At 46.9% G+C, this 19,094-nt stretch overlaps 1 protein-coding gene across 7 annotated transcripts in view; it reads right to left on the bottom strand.

The window, feature by feature from the left end:
* LOC130524653 (low-density lipoprotein receptor-related protein 1-like) overlaps window positions 1-19,094 on the bottom strand; it is a 56,275-nt gene that overhangs the window by 31,430 nt on the left and 5,751 nt on the right. For all 7 annotated transcript variants that reach the window (XM_057030962.1, XM_057030963.1, XM_057030965.1 and 4 more), the window contains exons 2-11: window positions 15,861-15,983; window positions 10,592-10,729; window positions 8,798-8,917; window positions 8,518-8,646; window positions 7,996-8,259; window positions 3,742-3,904; window positions 2,329-2,551; window positions 1,091-1,280; window positions 851-994; window positions 128-364 (exon numbers count right to left, since the gene is read on the bottom strand). In XM_057030962.1, the coding sequence (XP_056886942.1) occupies window positions 128-364; window positions 851-994; window positions 1,091-1,280; window positions 2,329-2,551; window positions 3,742-3,904; window positions 7,996-8,259; window positions 8,518-8,646; window positions 8,798-8,917; window positions 10,592-10,729; window positions 15,861-15,983 (1,731 nt within the window). The remainder of the gene's footprint in view (window positions 1-127; window positions 365-850; window positions 995-1,090; window positions 1,281-2,328; window positions 2,552-3,741; window positions 3,905-7,995; window positions 8,260-8,517; window positions 8,647-8,797; window positions 8,918-10,591; window positions 10,730-15,860; window positions 15,984-19,094) is intronic.

Here is a 19,094-nt window from a genome sequence, read left to right as displayed (position 1 = left end):
AGAGGGAGCAACTATTGGTCAGAAATCTTCTGCCGCACCACAAAAGATTTACATAAGTGCGCCTACACCTGAAACAAAAAAACCTCTACATGTCAAACCAAAGCTGTGGTGTGAGGGTAGTCAGCACCTTCCTTCACGATGGTATCTCTCTCAGTTCCGTCAATCTTCTGGCGCCCGATGATGTAGCTGGTGGCATCGGCGAAGTAAATGAACTCGCTCTCGGCGTGAAAGTCCAGAGCTCTGGGGTTCATCAGATTCTCTATGGGGATCATGTACTCGTCCGGAACCTTGGCGTTCATGTCCATGCCCCTGATGACCCCCGGGCGACCTTTACCGTAGACCAGGAAGAGTTCGTGCTCGGGTTCTGCAGCCGGACAGAAGAGAAAAGGTGGGCGAAGAGCGAGCAGACAGTGAGCAACGTTTATCAGGACATTATTTATCATTTATCTCAGGACAAGCCGACATGAGGTGAGCGCCCAGGACGGATTGTCACCCTGGTCCAACCTCAGCTGTCCTTAATTTTAGGTCAAGGCAGCTGAATCACTGCATCTGCAGCAGTGAGACTTGAAGCTTAAATGAACACGGCTTTATCACTGAATTTATGTTCCACTACACACGGCTGCACCACAGCACCATTAAGTTGGCTCCACTGAGCTCATCCAAGTAAATTAAACTCTTTATTTTAATGTCTACAGAAAGGTTTCCTGGTCCCTGCATAAATACCACCTGGTGAACATGTCTTATACAATAGTCTTATAAAATAGTTCCCACATGTTAAATTCAATGTTTATTATGTGTTTAATTTCATATGGTACGAATAGCTTAAACAAACTCCGGTAGCTCATCTTACTTTTGCAGGACTTTCCATCGCTGCCCAGACTGAAGCCGGAGCGGCAGCGGCAGGTCCGCGTCTTGTGTCCGTTCCCCAGGAGACAGATGTCAGAGCAGCCGCCAGCTTTTCCAAACTGATCCAGCTCACAAGCGTGGCTACGCACTGGACAGCCAGGACAGATGCGACAGAGCCAGGCACATTAGCACAAGATACTCTGTGCATGTGCAGGGGGTGTGTGTGCGTGGGGGGGGGGGCTACCTGGAGGCTGACGTCTCTGGTGGTAGACATGGAGCGCTCCTCCCTTGTCCACCCTGGTCACCACTTGGTAATCGGTGCTGTTGAAGCGGTTGATCTTGATCACACTGGTTTTTGGCTGCATGTTAGCGTTGTCCGAGTTGGTGGCGTACAGGTAGTTCTCAAACACAGTCAGCCCGTAGAGGTGCTCGATCTATTAGGAACAAACGTGCGCACGGTGAGCAGGAAGGAAGCTTCAGGGCACTGCTCTAAATCTAAGACAGATACACATTCTGTAACAGCATTACATGTGTTCCGGCACGATCTGTGCACCGTGGGGGCCGCCGTGCGTGTAAAAACGCATGAGTTTCGCGTCAGAGTGTGACCTCACAGCATCATGATGCAAGCACATGGAATTATACAGTGTGCACGGCAGCAGCAGCAGTTCCACGCTTCATCTTTTTTGACAGGTGTTTATTTGCTATAAACCTACAGCAAGTCCAGCTTTCTAGTGGAGGGACACGGGGGCGAAGATCTGTGGGTATGGTTTCAAAGAGCTCTCCTGATGGACAATTTAACAGCCAATCTTCTGTGGAGATTGCAGAAAGGTAGCAGAAGCGTAGAGAAGTGGTCTGACTGAAAACGAATCTCTTTCTGACGAGACATTTACGAAAAGAGGGGCCTTGTCAGACCAGGGAAGGTCTGGTGAGTCTGTGTCACTGCTGTGTCTCACAACTGGCCTTGAACAGCTCAGCGGGTTCATATCATTTCGAAATACACTCTTAATAAAACGGCCCAAACTCATCGCCATCAATAACTCACTTCCTTATTATTTTTAATTCAGAGGGCACTAATGCTTTACCACAGTTCGGCACACACACATACACATACACACACACACACCGTGTGCGAGCAGGAAGTCTGCATCCACACGGCGGTGCCCTCAGGGCTGATGACTAAATGAAAGCCATTATTTCTCCACACATCACAATAAACGCCATAGTAATGTGTTTAAAAGCTACTGCGCTGCATCGTCAATGGTCTCAGGATGAGACACTATTAATCAGCTTCTCTAATGAAAAGCTAAACGTCCGGCAGCCCGGCTCCGCTCATCGCTCAGGGCGCCGCAACACTTTACGGAGACCCACAGGAGAGAGTGGGGAGATATTAGAAGGACTATCAGCAGCAGCAGACCACAGCGTTTCCAGAGAGATGTCCTTCCTGCCAAAGGGGGGGAAAAAAGCCGTCCCTGCGCCTCTCACCAGCAGTCCTTGGATGATGGTGTGTCGGTTCTTGCCCTCGTAGTCCACCACCTCAATGTAGTCCAGGTAGGCGTCAGCCCAGTACACCAGCCTGCTGACCAGGTCCAGCGTGATGCCGTGGGGGAACACGATCTTACTGTCCACGAGCTTGGTTCGGTTCTGGCCGTCCATGTCACATCGCTCCACCTTCGGAATCTGACCGTAATCTGTGAAGAAGACCTTCCTGTGGACAGGAAAGAGTCGGGAAGGACGGACAGACAGACGGGCTGTCAGAGGCTGCAGAACAGTTCCATGTTACCAGGATTTGTTACTCTAAAGTTGTAAATGGACTTTTAATAAATCAGGAAACATTCAAAACAGGGCATGGAATAAATGATTAAATTGGTGCTGTGTTGGTGTTCCAGATTCCGGTGGGGATTTGACCTTTGATCTTACATAATCAGAGCCGAGGCGCTTTGTTCTTATGCAAAGGAACCTGTGTTATGTAGTATCATACCACTAAAGTCTGTATATACTTCACTCTAGACTGCTCTCTACAGATGAATATATGTGGCTTAGGGACTTAAATGGTTAAGGTCAAACATAAAGGTCGAGTTGAGTGTATTCAAAATGGCGGCTTGTAGAGTTTAAAGAAGCTGACAGAGGCAATCTCATGCTAAGTGATCTGGCATTTACTGCCCAAACCATTGTGCCAACATTGTTACACGCCCAGTATAGTATATACAGTGCCTGGTCTACAGTATACAAGTGGTAGTTATACAAGCCAAGGGGCTTTAATCTAAAGGTCAAATGTAAAAGTCTCTGGAACATCATCGTAATTTAATCTTCTGTTCCACTGTAAACATTTCCTGAAAAATTCATTAAAATCTGTTCTTTTTGAGTTATTTTGCTAACATTCACACAACATCCTTGGCGGAGGTAACAAACCCTACAGTGGTGAAAAGGACTTAAATATATATACATATGTGTGTGTGTGCAAGACCAGGATTATAAAATAAAACATGCCCAAAGATGTTTTTAGCCTGGGTTTCACTCAATGAACTTGAGTGGAGAGAAAACAATGCATACAAATCTGGATCACACACTTGACCACAGATACACACACAGGAATTCTGCTTAAAAATGGTGTGGTCGTAAACAAAGGAGCTGTAACTAAAACATACTTTTGAACTGGAAAGCCCTGCAGTCAGCAGGGCAAAAAAAACATCTGTGGCCGATTACTCAAATGTTGGAACCTCACTTTAGCCTTTCCCCTCCGCTTCAACCCGCAGTTTTAAAGTTAAGTAACAGAGTGTCTAAAGAAGGCTGACTCCTCAGACTGTCACGAGAGCGTGACTCGCTGGAGGATGGGCTTAAAACGGAATATAGAGGCCATGTATACGTGTGGGTGTGTGTGGGAGGCATAAAACTGACCCCACGGTGGGGTCCAGGGCGATGCCTTTAGGGTTGTACAGCTCCTGATCCAGGAGGGTGACACACGTCTGCCCGTTTTTGTCGCACACAAAGATCCTGTCGTCCACATCGTCCACGAAGTAGAAGTTTCCGGTGAGCCAGTCCACGGCCATCTGCTCCACATCTGGGCAGAGGAAAGATGTTAGAGGGGAGTGGGATGGCGCCGAATGCGCTGTGTTCTACGTCATGTTTACCAGAACCAGAACTCTGTGACATGTACATGTGCTACCAGCGTTGCAGAACATTTAGAAGCTCAGCACCAACAGCTATTGAACTTGAACAGAGACCAGCTGTTTTTTATTTTCCAAAACGTTTTGTCAAAACTTTTCCGAAACTGAAATGAATTAACAAGTTGCCGTAGCGACCACTGGACAGTAACTACGTTTACTACTGCACTAATGGAAACAGATAACTTTCCAAGTTCTGCCTGGTTTCTCAGGGACTTCATCTAATCTAATCTGCTACCTGAACCATGAGTCATGCACTTGACAGCTTGTGTTGTTAGCATTTGCAAGCTAAAAGGCTAAACGGCTTCTTGAAGCCATTTAAAGGTCATGAAAATCCTGGATCCGTCACATGCTGGAACCACAAACAAGTGCATCTGAAGATGGAAAAGACCTCCCTGAAGACAGTTTTTTTGCTCAGATAGGGCAGCAAGATTGACTATCTGAAAACAAACAGAGCATTTGTTATGACTGTAATGGAGCCAGCCTGCAAGTCTCAATATCTTCACTTATTTTTCCTGGAAAAGTCTGACAAAACTGCTTTAAAAGCAAGCCATGGAAGCACTCTTCCCTGCGACCATTACCAGAAGACCAAAACCTTCTGTTGAGGTGCCATTTTTAGAAGATCTGCCTAATCGTAGTACGCACACTTTAAAATATTGATCAGGACGTAGGGAAAGAAACCATCTGTGTCAGCAGAAGGAGGGTGGGGGGTAGAGAAGGTGTGGAAAGAAGTACTTCTTTAACCACAAGACTAATATTTTCACAGCTGAGACCCCCCACCACCAGCACCAAACACACACACACACACACACACTCACAGAGGACAGCACCAGATCAGCACGAGGATCAATTTTCTCGAAGCATTTTGTTGTGGAACAACTGCGAGGTCGATGCTGTGGCCACGGGAATGTGATTCCGGAGGAGACGTCTGTGTTTATACAAACTGGCACGTTGTGATGAGCGCAGGGAGGACAACGGGGTCAAACATTCAGGGTCCGGGGACGTGCGGGAGACGGGGGAGAGATGTATGCGCTGGGGCGAAGGACAAAACAGGAAGAAAGGGAAGGAAAAATCCAGAGAGGGAGAGAACGAAGGATCTGATTTCCAGGGAGGAAAGTCGGGCCGTTGCGCAGCAGCATTTCTGAGGTTTACAGGAATCAGGGGTCGTATTCCCAGAGGAGCTCTTGCATTTTTGACACACAGTTCTTTGTTTAAACACTCCCAGCTGCCCCCACAAACACTGATTCACCCATTAAGCAACCGATAAACAAAAGTGGGGAGGACAGCGGATTGCGCAATTTTCACAAAAAAAAAAATAGCAAAAGGCCTGAAAAAAGTCCAGCTCTGCTCACCATTTTCTGCTGCCCAGTAGAGCCAGTTCCTTCTCTGTCTCCTCCCATTCTCTGACTCCGTCCTCCACACATCATCCCGCAGTTCCCTCCCCTTTTGTCTGCTCCCCAGACGTGGAAAAACAGTCTGGATTCATTAACTGCTGCTCTGTCTGTTTGAAACTATGCTATAAAAAATGTATAATTGTGAAAACAGAACTGGCTGCCTTCTTCCTTGTCTTTTTTTCCTCTGTTTTTTTCTTCTGAGGATGAAAAACAGCCGGGTGGAGGTCTGCATTATCGGAGCAGTGCACCCTAATGACAATAAGGATTCCTCAGAAAGGTGTCAGTCGGCTGAGCTAATGAGGCTCATGTGGGTTAGATACTGGACCTCTGATCTCTATATAGCTCAACAGATGCAAATCACCACTTAATATGGAACAGAGCAGGTGATTTTAGCCTGGCTTTGACTGCTAAAACATACAAGCAGGCCTTCAGCACGAGTGGAAAAAGAGGAGAGAGTTGAAACCCAAAGAGTTAATGGAGAAAAGAGTTTGAAACGCTCTCAATTTTGACAGCACATGACCTCTTAAGGAGATTCCAAGCTGGTGTCTGTGCTAAGTAGCATGGGCTAGCTCGCAGTGCAGACAGAGCAGGTACTTATGGGTTTAACGGCAGCTCTGGGATCAGTCCTCCTGGGAGCAGCGCAAGGAATTCTGAGCAATGATAATACACTTTATGAAACCAGATTGCCCTGCATAGTTTACCTGTGGCTCACTGACCCACAGAGGTCCATTCCAACCATCTCTGACACTTACAAAACGTGAATATCCCTTAAGACCATTTGCAACAGGCCACTGAAAACAAGCCACCACAGCTTAAACTATTTTTAAATCAGATTATGGCCTTTGACGTGTATTAAGATACTGCACATATTTTTTTAAAGGCTTTAACTATTATGGAAACTGTGGGTGGTTTGTTTAAGGGTTTTTTGGTGAGCCTCATATAGCCTTTAAAAAACACCCTTAACAAATCTTATCTCATCTGATCTCATTTTGGGGCTTTCCTGTCATCTTTGTGCACTTATGTTATTATGTGAGCACAGAAACGTGCTACCAACAGCAAAAGGTGATCCGTGTGCAAATGGGATGAAGACTATATTTAATGTAAATGAATGAGAATAAACATAGTTTCAGGATAATACGTAGCGTTAAACTAGAAAATTGCATTGCAGTGAAAACAGGAAGCGAGAGCGAAGAAAACAGAGAGGAAAAGCAAGGGAGAAAAGGAGCGCAGCCACGGTCCAGGCCGCGTTGCACGTGTGTCTGTGGCAGAGACACATCTGGACAAGCCATCTGTGGCGTACTGAGGTCATGAGTCACTGCAGCCATACACACTCACATGCATCTCCGGGCCCTGCCATGTCTGCAAGAATGAGCGTGCTATTCTTATTCTCATACACAAGTGGTGGTCAACTGTACTGCAGGTGCAGTCGGGCAGTCACGCCTTGATTTTTGTTCTGTTAATGTCTCCACACACACGCACACACACACGCGCGCGCACACTGATGTAAGATAGACACAGGAAGTGCACTTGAATTGCTTCCTTATTTCAGCAATAGAGCTATAATCCCTTCCTTTCTGACGTGCACATCCTGGCCATTGTCTTAATGCAAACAGACCTACATTTCGTGAGTGTGTGAGGTGCTTGTTTTCATTCACATGTGGGGTCCTGACAGTACGTGTGATCGGGATCTCCACCTTCTTCTAGGAGAATTAACTGCAAGTTCCAGATAAAACCTGCGTAATTACAGGCGCGACAATAATTCCAGTCCATTCTGTCACACTTGGAATAACCCAGAATTATAATATTCTATTACACCCTGTTAGGTTCCAGCCTTGAAACCCATGCCCTTATTGAGTAATGCGTTGCTAACGAGGCTCAGAGCACACACACATGCAGGGGGGGGCATCAGCTCGTTACTGTGACAGACACTTAAATGCCTCACAGCTAACCTCCGTAACACTTCATCTGCCTGGAAACGGGCATATTTCCAGAGCAGCCATGCTAGACCGCCGATCCTTTCCTTTTTCTCTGAAGCTCAGAGCCGAGACTGTAATATCTGTCAGGTTAATGGTCTCGCGATTCACATGGAAACGCGGGGCTGCGCGCTGCGTGGATGCCGCATTCCTCCCAGAGGGAGAAAATGAACACAATGAGTAGGTGACAGAAACATGCAAACGCCGTTTAAAAGGCAAAACTTTAATTAGTGTTTATATTTTTGAATTCCTGATTGATAACGTCGCTGCACATTCCATTCTTGCCTAATTTGCTCAGATACACATTTCTCTTTCTCCTCTATCCTCCCAATTCACAGCAAAGATGGAGAGCAGGACGAGGGAGTCGAGGCTGCCTGTCCTGTACGCGCACGTAAAGTTTATTCTATCATACTGTCAGATCTCCGCAATGTCCCTTTTCCTGGCTGTTGTCACTTAAAAACCTGGAAAAACAGCTGCTTTTCAGCTACCAACTACCAACATTTGCTACATATAAACACTGTTCAAGCCGACAAACTGGGCCGTAATGCTGTCTGTATGAGAAAAAGCAGACCAACCAAGGACAGCCCCTCCAACCCATCATTCTCCCATTGTTGCACTCACGGTGGAGGCTGAGGGAGATGTTGATGATCCGCTCCTCCGTAAAGCTCTTCAGGTTTGGAATCCTGGCGCACTTGAGGTGTGTCGACGAGGGCGAGTCGCCCACGTGGATCCAGCAGACCGTCTCCTCGGCATAGAGGAAGTCCATGGCGGTGGTCTGTTTGGTGGTGGTGGACAGCAGGCTGTGGACGGTGGTGCCGCTCAGGGACGTGGCCTGGATGTTCTGGGAGTTGGCGATCAACAGGACAGGCAGGCGGTCCACTGGCACTAAATGTGTAGCAAAGACAAAAGGATATCAGCGAATCTCATTCATCTCAATCATCATTCTGAATGTGCTTTTCAATCTCAAAACGTTTTATATGAAGAAAAAAAAATTATAATGCTGTAGTTATGGGAACTAGCCACTTGGGGTGCTATTTTTCAACAAGGACATCGCAATGCTAACTGCGAGGCAGCTGCCGGTGACAAAACAAATCTAGCCGAGGTAGCGTAAGCTCGAATCCGCTGGCGGTCGCAGGTACGTACCATTCTTGGCCTTGCAGGAGCGATTGTCCGGCTGAGGCAAATATCCTTCCACACAGGAGCAGGTGTAGCCGCCATCCGTGTTGGTACAGGACTGGCTGCAGGTCCCATACACACTGCACTCATCAAAATCTGAGCCACAGAAGCAACAGATGGTCTCATCCCTCAGGTGAAGCTCATGCATAAGTAACATCGAGCTCAATAAAATTCTAGGTCATAAACTGCCACCAAATGCAAACCAACAAAAAACATCGTCCGCCCGCCAATTATTATGAAACCTCACCTTTGCACGTCTTTCCGTCTGGGCCGATCTCATAGCCGCTCTTGCAGTAACAGGCCGGCCCCGTCGGTGTGATCCCACAGTTCTCCTCACAGCCTCTGAGCGAGCAGTTGGAGATCAACTCTGAGAGAGGACAGGAAACAGGAAAACGGCTTAACGTTTCAGGATGAAGGTGTTTTTGTTTCCAGGTGAAGCCGCACTGGCCACATTCATGATAGTTACAACTCAGGTCGGTGCAGAAGTTCAGAGATAAATACTTAATGAGACAGATGAACAATATTCTGAATACAGGGCTTCATTATTACACTGCTAGCACACATCTATATTGTACTGTGGTTCCAGCAGTGTTTAAGCTACTGGGGATCAGATTTGAGCAAGCATGCTCCAGAAACACCTCTGATCAGGGAAGACCTCCAGAACAGGAAGGAATATTTTATTAGATAACAGATAAAAAGACAACTTTCAATCACAGTTGGACCCTAAACATAAAGCAGGCAAACCCCAGTTAACATGAACTTCTATGCTCTTTCAAACTTTAATGCAAGGTTCCAATTGTCTTTTCTCTAAAGCAAGCAAATATTACTAAGAACATTTGTACACCGCTAACAGAGGAGCCCTGCCCTCATCCTTCACTGCGCTACTGTCCTACTGACCTTTCTCCAAGGATGCTCACACCGAATACAGCCTGAGCATCACAGTGGATGGACACATCCCGGGGCTTCCAACAGCATCAAAACTGACTGATTCACGGCTGACGGGAACCAGAATCACTCAGGTGATTCACTTTTTCCCTCCAGACAGCAAAGAAATCACATGAGAGAGCTCAGGGAAGACAGCGGGATTTATGAGTCAATAATAAAAGTCAAACTAGATCCTCAAAACCACACACGCAAATGAACATGTGCATTGACCCCCGGTGACTTCGGCAGAGTTCAGTGTCACTTCAGTTCAACCCCCAATTTCCTGCCGCGACTCATTTATCACAAACTCGGTTCCTCTCAGTGCGGTCGACACGGTCAGCAGAATCTTTTATCGGATTCTTTAAACTCATCAGAATTTGCTTTCTGAGTTTCAGGATCAAAACTTTAAGGAATAAATGACCTATTTCACTAATCTTCCCTGTAAAGCTAAATACGTGTAGCGTTTGTGTCAACACTGCGGTCAAGCCAACCAACACTTCAGCAGACACTCGAATTCCACTTGCTCTGTGTATATGAGTAGATTCTGAGTACAACTCAAAGAGGGATAGAAGCGGCTTTCTTTTGAATTTATTTCGTTCAGTAATTGTAAAACTCTTCATGGTATATTAATCGGAACAATGAATATGTTTACCAGAGTGAAATAAGACTTTCTTAAGCAATTTTGGGAACAACATGTTGGTAACATTCATATCTCATATTATAGGGAAATTTCCTGTTATCACTCAATAATTCCACTTCAGGCTGACAGTACCCAGCCCCAAGATACTCTGAATTTCAGATGTGGCATTTCAAAATAAAGCTCCCTCAAAAATTGACATCATGTTTTATAATGTACCTGATTTTATATTCTTTTTTTTTTTAATTCCTAGTTATCACTCAATGATTCCACTTCAGACTGACAGTACCCAAGGGGCTAATACTCTGAATCTGAAAATCAGGTACATTAAAGCACATTGTGCCCATTTTTAAGGGAGCTTTATTTTGAAATGCCAAATCAGAATTTTCTGAAATTCAGTACAGAGCGTCTTGGGGCTGGCTACTATTACTTCTGCTGAAGTGTTGGCTGGCCTGACCACAGTTGAAAAACATAACTGACCTCTGCAGTGCGGTCCCTCGTCCCAGCCGTCGGTGCAGTCCGAAACGCCGTTGCACAGTTTGGTCATGTGAATGCAGAGCTCGGTCCCTCCACACTGGTACTCGTTGGGAGGGCAGCGAGACACGGTACTGTGGGGACCTGAGGAAGGCAAAGGAACGAATGAAAACACTTTTGTCTGAAATGAGCAGAAGCTTGATACAGCATGTTGTGATAGCTGACCTTTCAATGCCCGTAATGTGAGGATCTTTGATTCGCACGCTGGCGTTTTTACAAGAATAACTAAGTTATTGGACTTGAATTCAAGTGAAATATCACAAGATTAAATCATTTTACAAAACAAAAACAGGTCCTGCCCGAGATACATCTTTTAATTAGCACCGGAGCTGAAGAATTAACGAAAGTAGATTGTCGCTAACTCAAAACCACCACACCTGCAGCAAACCCACTTTTCTGTCAGTCTGCACCATGACAGCAGTTACAGGACTCGCACTGTGCGTTTAACACAGGCTCATCTGACTCTGGTGTCTCTGCAGCAGCAAGAGAAATCTTTTTTTTCTCCTTGTCTGAGCGCACAATGGTCGGCCCATGGTGCAAATAACTGCTGAAAAGCTTTTACTGTAATGGCAAATTAAAAGGTATAAAGGCTTTAGTTCTACAGGTGCTCTGCTTCCTTTAAAACGTTCTCTCCATCTTTGGCACCTCTCACCCCCCTCCAAACAACTGCTGACCCATTTACAGCGTAGAAAAAAAGAGAGGACAGCATGTGGAAAATGAACATGTTGAAAAAGCAGAGGGAAAAGAACTGCAAAGACCCTGAGATTGGGCAGAAAAGGCTGCGAGGATCAGCTCCTCTACACCGAGAAGACAGTGGAGCCCCACAAGGCCTCGTTCTTGTACCAGCTGGCAGCAGTCGAGTGGAAAAAAGCATCGCTAATTTGAAGAGAACAGAGCCTTTTCTTCGAGTTTTCTCTAGCAGGTTAGCATGCTCGGAATTTTATAGCTGCTCTCTTTCTCTACACAATGGAGGACTGGCTGGCCGCTGCGTTTTCTTTCGCAATTAGTGCGTCGTGAGGGAACTCCTGCTATATCCTCCTCAAGGTTCTTTGAAATCCAAAACATTTCTATTCATATGGTGAACTAAATGACACGAGGCTTCACTTTCTGTGACGATACCACAGAGGCCTCAGTAGATACCAGTGAATTGGAGTTTCTAGCGGCTCCTCAGACTGAGCGAAGTTATTTTAGCTTCAGCCTTCAAACAAACAGAAAGGGGGAAAAATCCAGTCTAATTACAGAGCTTCCTGCAGGCTAAACAAAGCCCTTCTTTCTCAGAGAGCCCATCAAAACCAGTTTGCGGGTGTGCTGGATTTCAGACACCTTGCACGAGCGAAATCGTTAAGCTCCAGCGCGTAGACGTGGATCACATGTTCCTCTCCGGGCCAAGTGAGCGAGCGCAACAGGGTCAGGGACGAGAGAACTTAAGGCCTTTGTTTGGGATCACACAAATCGGCTGTGCCCCCCTACAAAGCAGGCTGAGCTGCGGTGTTGTAAGCGTCGTCATGTGCGGAGCCTGAACTGGTCGGCGGGGCTGAGACGCTGTTTTGGGTTTACTTTTAAAAAATACCATAGAACAGAAAAGATGAATTGAATAAATAACCTAATTAACAAGAAGAAGCTAGATAATAGCGAGCACTCTGATTTATACAAGATTTTAGTCCCAACAGCATAATTTGCTACAGTAATTGGGCCTTTTTTATACACGCATTTGCAGCTTAAACAGAGTGGGGAGGGGGGGTTACATGTGTGCGTGTTTTTGTGTTCGTGTGTGTCTGTGTGAGTGGTGTAATTTAATGTTTATCCATTTAAAAAGCAACTTTTCTGTCAGCAGCTCAGGGTGACAGGATAATTCTGGGTTTATGTGCGTCCCTGTAAACAGGCCGGCCCTCTGCCATTTTTGGCTCACACCGCACATGCTTGGACGGAGCATCTGAACCTTGAACAAGCATGCCCAGAGGCTGCCCCCCCCCCCATCCTCGACCCCTGTCTCCCCGCCATCGTCTGGCCTGCCAAGCAAACACATCTAGGACGCAGTGCGGAGAAAAACCAGAACTTGATTTACTCGGGGCCACGAGCGATGGCCGGGCTGCTGAACTGGGAGTCTGGTCACTGGGAGGCGCGCCGGCGTTTATTTCTGACAGCCGACGTACTTCTGTTACACCCGGAGGACAAAACGCGACACATAAAAACTCTGTGGAGAATCTCCAAACTGCCGTCCATGTCCACAAAAATCCGCCCAAAAAAAAAAAAGAAGAAGCGAAAACCCAATCGGAGATCGGTGATTTCGCACGACTATGTAGGCGTGAGTGGAACCGGCGTCTGAATCTCGGACCCCTTCCTTCCACGCTCGCCTCTCGTAATATCAGGCTCAAATCTTCGCTCCTTCCTGGGGGGGCTTCAGCGGCTGGCAGGCCGACAAAAAAAGCAGGAAACCTAAATCCGGCTCGGCTCTGGCTAAGGACAACAAACTGAGCGTTCTCCAAACACGGCGGCATCGCGGCTCCTCCGGGCAGAAGGGCAGGAGGTGGGGGTCAGCGACGTCAACTCTAAGCCTCGTGACGGGCCCGAGTGAGTCCGATCCGGGCGTGAAAGCACAACTCTGGACACTTTTTTGTCTGAGTCAACCGTGTTCCCGACAGTGAGCTCAGTTGATTCATTCACCTCTGATTTCCACACAATGCTTAAATCAGCTTAAAAATTATTGTGAAAGTTTCTCTTCCAAAGGGCAGAGAGGGGGGACACTGCCGCTCTGGAATGCTGGAAAACTTTTCCTAACGTTCCTCTCGTGCCAGGCACTAACCGGTGACCTTCCTTTGATGTTCACCCATCCACTGAACTTATTTTCCCAACAAACTGCAGGAAAACGCCGTCAGGAACCCCACAGTTCACCTCTGGATCGCCTCCTTGTGTGAAGAGTCCCGCCGGGATTATATAAGGTTTTTACTTTCCATTTTTTTTTGTTTTTTACCTCCATGACACGCATTTTCTTGGCGGAACACAGATCAGGCTCTCTCTCCTGTATCAGAGGCCAAACGCTGCTGTCTCCGCTGCCCCCGCCTCGACTCCTCTTCTAAAATAGTCCGGTGGTCAGAGGATCACATCTGGCTCGCCGCAGCCTCGACCAGTGAGTGTTTAGACTGTATATTTATCTCTCGACATATATATTTCCGTGATTTATAAGCAGCACTAGCCCTGCAGTCCCGTTTAAAACTCCCAAACAAAAACTTCCCGAGCCTTTGCAGAACGCATTAGTGTGACCATGGTAAACACGCGTGCCCTGATCAGATCAGGAACTTCTTTACGTTGGGTGTGATCACAAATGTTGGTGATCCCGAGGCCTTGGATCAAAGCCCTCATGTTCAGCACTTGAGCGTGATCAAAAGGGTCGCCTGTCAGACAATGCTCGCCAGTCTGCCCGTCCTCAGCGGTGGCGGGAGCAGGGAGACTGGGCCAAACATGCTGTCAACATATCAGGAACAGGTGATGGATGCACCCCTGCTTTACCACAAAAGGTGGATTTAAAGTTGGCGTAGGACTGGAAACCAGAAATAGTCAATAATGCTATGAAAAGTTCATGCTGGTTGCTGTGGGAACGAGGTGCAGCGGTGCAATCATGTCGTGTGGAGCAGTGGCTGTTTTCCTTCCCATATTTCCCCGCTATCTGGACCGGATGCTCGCTGCCATCAAAGAGAGAACTTCATCTTCATAGCTGACAGTGTGACAGCCGACTGGGGGGGGGGACTGATAAATCTAGCGAACGCCGACTCTGATCGGATACGCGACAAACAATAAAAGCCCTGTGTGCTACTGCCAACTGCGCAAATTTCCCTTCTAGATCAAAACTTAGCAGATGTGAAACGTGCCTTTAAGGCGGTCTTCCTCCAATTAGATACAGATGACATCACGGAAGATGGCGTTTTCCACTGGGGCTGATACAAAGCGCTTGGTCTCCTACGAGGCTAATTGCAGCTTAGGTGGCAACTGTATGTAAAACCGTCACTGCCACACTTCACGCTTCCTGTGTTTTCCGGACCTCTCGATACACATGGGAACATTTCTCCAATAAAGTCAGAAGCCTCGGGGGAGAAGGGGGTTCTCCGTCACCCCGCGACCCACCTGAAGGCCGCTCTTTGCGTTTTATGCCTTTTCGATTCCCCCGCTAGTTAGGCGCGCAGATCAAAGTTCTATAGGATGGTCATAGGTCCAGACAACCCCTTTGTTTGCACTCTTTCAGTATGTCTTTATGCCAGGCTGACCCAGCACCCGCGGCACAAAGAACGCCATTGTGGGGTTACACAGCGGGGCAAAGCAGCTGCGCCGGACAGTGGCTGACTTCTCTGGCATTAGCCACCACGCTAACAAAGGCCAGACACACGAGGGAATAAATAAACCCCATCGCTATCTCCTCAAACCAGGCGCATCTGCGAGCGTATCGCAACAATGCAACTCAACAAGCTAACGCCAAACCTAAAACCCTCTGACTCATGGCTGAATTGCGCAGTTTTTTTCCAGATCCGCGGACTGTTGACGAAGAGGAAAACCCGGAGAGTGATTGCGTCAGTTTTTGAATGGCAGGAAGAATCGATCAGCTACAATGGGACGGCTGTTTCTGTCCTAGACAGAGACGCAGACAGGCTGTCGGAGGACGGTGCACGGATGAGGAGGGAGGGAAACGGCAGGTTGTAAAAAAAACCCACAAAGCTGCAGGTTCTCCATTGCTCTGGGCCACGTTAATGACTTCCAGACACGCTCTCATGCTGCACGTCTAGACTGCTGCTCCAGCGGCCGGAGCTCTCAGTCCTCATTTACTCCCTCGCAGCCTGACCCCCCCCCCCCCCTTTCAACGTGTGGTTAAGCCCCGCCCCCCTCTTGCACATCTCGGACGTGCTGTCTTCTCTGTAAGCTGCAGGCACTTTTAGTCCAAATAACAGCGCCTTTCATTCTCTCGCCACTAACTTAACCTCCAACTATTGCAAATCTAATCAAAACTTTAATAAAGCATCGTTTATTTTAGGACTTTGGGTTTTTGGCCTGACTTCATCTAAAATCCCAAACGCTGAAGGCAATCACATCAATCTCTCTGTGTTTTCGAAAGACAAACATCATAAATTTCAAACCGGGCAGGACAGGCCTGTTTAAACACAGATTTAACTGGTAATGAGCTCAACAGGCTAAGCTAACGCCATTACAGTGTTTCTTTTTCTGCACTTACAAACATCGGGCTCCTCATCAGAACCGTCCGGGCAGTCTTTCTCTCGATCGCAGCGCCATCCGTTAGAGATGCACGTCACGCCGTCTTTGCACACAAACTGCTTTGGGCTGCAGGTCTTCGGGGCTGAGGAGAAACAAAGAAAAAGTGAATTAATTAAGAGTCTTCCCAAAAAAAAACAAAAAAAACAGCCACTTTTGTGTTAGCGATCTTCCTTTGCCGGGATCTCATTAGTAAACTGGGCCCGTTCTGTTCAGAGTCAATAATGGGCCTCGCTGGCCCCAATTAGTTACTGAAAAGTTGCAACTTGATGGAGGGGCTGGATAATGGGGTACACAAAATCCAAAACACACCCCCGCCTGATATCCAGGTCAGTGTTTCCAGGACATTAGAAACATCGGAAGTGTATCAAAGAACACGCCACCATCACACACACACACACACACACACACACACACACACAAACAACAATAAGATCAGTTGATGAAAACAAACTGTTTTCTGAAATCCAGCTGTAATAAATAATCAACAGGATATAGGTTGAATCTTTCTTTACCCGGGAACAAGCTGCCCCTGTTTTCTCACTAATTAAGACTATTTGTCTGTTGTGATTAGAAGGTCACACAGGGACTAACCGTGCAGGACGTAATGCTCACCCCAATTAATACCTTTCTGCTAAAGCCCGGAGAGATTTGGTCCACCCTTTCATCCATCCATTTTCAGTCCATCACAGGACACACACATAAACACACACACCTCGAAGCAATTTAGAGCCGTCAGTCGAGCTAATGTTTGTGTTATAGGATGGTGAGAAGGAACTGGAGCATCTGGTTCGACCCCACAGATGGCATCAAACCCAGGACCTTCTTGCTATGAGGAAAATGTGCTTATTATTTCTGAATCCAAACCCTTTTTAGGCTTTATATGCTCTCCACAATAACCGCAGTAATATGACACAGTACAATATGACAAATGCACCTTAAAAATAAACATTATTCATTTTGCTTTAATCGGGGATTTATGGAAACAGAAGCAATGCAAAAATAGCAGCAAAACCTGACATTTAAGGAAACAAACTGGCAATCCCACCTAATTGATGAAATCATGGGAAGCATTTGTTGTGTTTTGTTACCTCGTGAATCGTACTTTTACTGTCATTTTCAAGATGTGGGATTTGAGTACATGTCAAGAACTCAACAGCCACATGGGTAAAAATATGTCTGTGTGTGTTTTATGGTGAATAGAACTAAGTCCATGAGTAAAAGAGGACAATTATGAGGGTGACTGTTATTCCTGCAACCAAAGCTGCAGCTCCAACGCTGCGAGGAACCTTGAAATGTGGCTCAACCTGAACACCGTGACTTTAACCTAACACACACACACACACACCTTCTGCAGCCAGCCTGCTCGCGGATCCGCCGTAAGAAACCCCATGCAGGCTTTTACGCAAAGAGAGGTGTGAGGAAGCGGCTCAGGAGTAGTTCCACTTCCACGTGGCCGTCAAGGGCAGCTGCTCTGAAGGCACCACGCGTAGCTCTGGGATTAATTTATTATCCCAGATTTTTGATTATCACCAGTCAAAAGGGGGCAGGAAAAAGGAAATCTCAACAATACAAAAGTTCATCGCGGATTTTTGATTAATGGGGCCCGCGGCAGCTCCCGAAATTAAACCCAAACGAGTCTGAATTCAATTAAGTTTAAACACCTATTTGCCAAAGGGTCTGTTCTGAAGACAAACACGGAGGGTGGGGATTTGGGTGGGGGGGGTAGGGGTGGGGGTGGGGGTGGGGGGGGGCAGGGTGAAAGCAGGCTGAAATACTGTGATGGAATGGAGGAATGTCACACATGCTATCAAAGAGCAGCCTGCGTGTTTACATAAGTGATGGCTGCGTGAAAAGACTTCTGGGCTGGATTACACATCAACTGCCCTCCGAGGAAGGTGATGACGGGGTTGGTGGGGGGTGTCCCCCGCCTCTCCTCAGCGCGATCCTGGAAGACACTCTGGCGTCTGTCTGGAGGACGGCATTCAGCAGAACACCCTCCTTTAAAGTGAGCATCTGATCCCGACCCTCAGGACCGCCGCTCGGTAACGAAACGGAGCTCCGACCTCATAACAGAAGAAGAGAGCAGCTGTGCGAGTGCAAAGGATAGCCCTGCCGCTTCCTGTTAATCTTTCCAGGGGGTTACAACAGGATCAAGTATTTTAACCACTATATGCCGACAGTTAAACATCAAAAATGCTTATTAAACGCTCTCTGAAGTCTTCTGTAAACTGTGGTGGGTTTTCTACAGGTAACCAAGTGTCTCCTGTCTAAACCCTGTAATCTTCCAGCTATAGGGTTTTAAATAACACACTTTGGTTGTCCCTAAAATATCATATCTCCCCCTCACACACACACACACACACACACACAGAGACCTCATCATATTCATGCAGTGTGTAAACAAAAGGGTGGAGGAAAAACACCCATTTTTTGCTCTGCTACTTCGCTAAATATTCACACATGGTGCGTTTTCCGCAGGCTGCACGTGGGTGAGGCGATTCTTTGAGCCTCACAACTGATTCATCCAAAGTTAATAATAAAGATACCGGGCCAGGTCAACACCCAGCATCAGGTGGGTGTGTGTTGGCAGGAGAGAGTGTCTGGAGAACCTGGTCAGACCGCTGCAGTGCATGCTGGGACACCAAATACTACTACTAATAATACTAATGCCCCTTTGAGTGCTCCGTATCAGCACAAACAAATGTAAACACGATGAAGAGAACAGACTTGTATATTGAAGAAAATCGATGGGTTTTGGATATGTTTCACTGTCAGGCGTAATGGGGAACTGAAACTGCGTATTATTAGACTGCAGCTCAATATCTAGGAGGAAGATGCCAGAAGGAGTTCAGCGATAAACAACTCGGAACATTTTTTTTATACTGTGTTCGGGAGCGCTGAAGTCCTGCTGAACATAATAATGACAGAAGACTTATGCAGAATGTAACTCAAGAGTGGCAGGGGTTTATTTATCTGACCTCTGTGGTGACCTCGGCGGGTTCTTTTAAAGGCTAGAAGGGGAGGAGGGCTCTGCCGACCAGTATGTTAGGCTGCGACCTGCTGCCTTTGTTGTCGTCATCCTCCTCCTCCTCAGCTCAGGCACAAAAACATCGGTCAGACAGAGGAAAAGTGGAATGAAAAACAAAACTTTTCCAATTTGTCATGTTGCCAGAGAAAAAGAAGCCCTGAATAA

Source organism: Takifugu flavidus, chromosome 4 (genome assembly GCF_003711565.1).
Source record: "Takifugu flavidus isolate HTHZ2018 chromosome 4, ASM371156v2, whole genome shotgun sequence".
NCBI classification, from domain to species: domain Eukaryota; kingdom Metazoa; phylum Chordata; class Actinopteri; order Tetraodontiformes; family Tetraodontidae; genus Takifugu; species Takifugu flavidus.
Note: the sequence above shows the minus strand (reverse complement) of the source record. Positions and strands in the feature narration are given on the sequence as shown.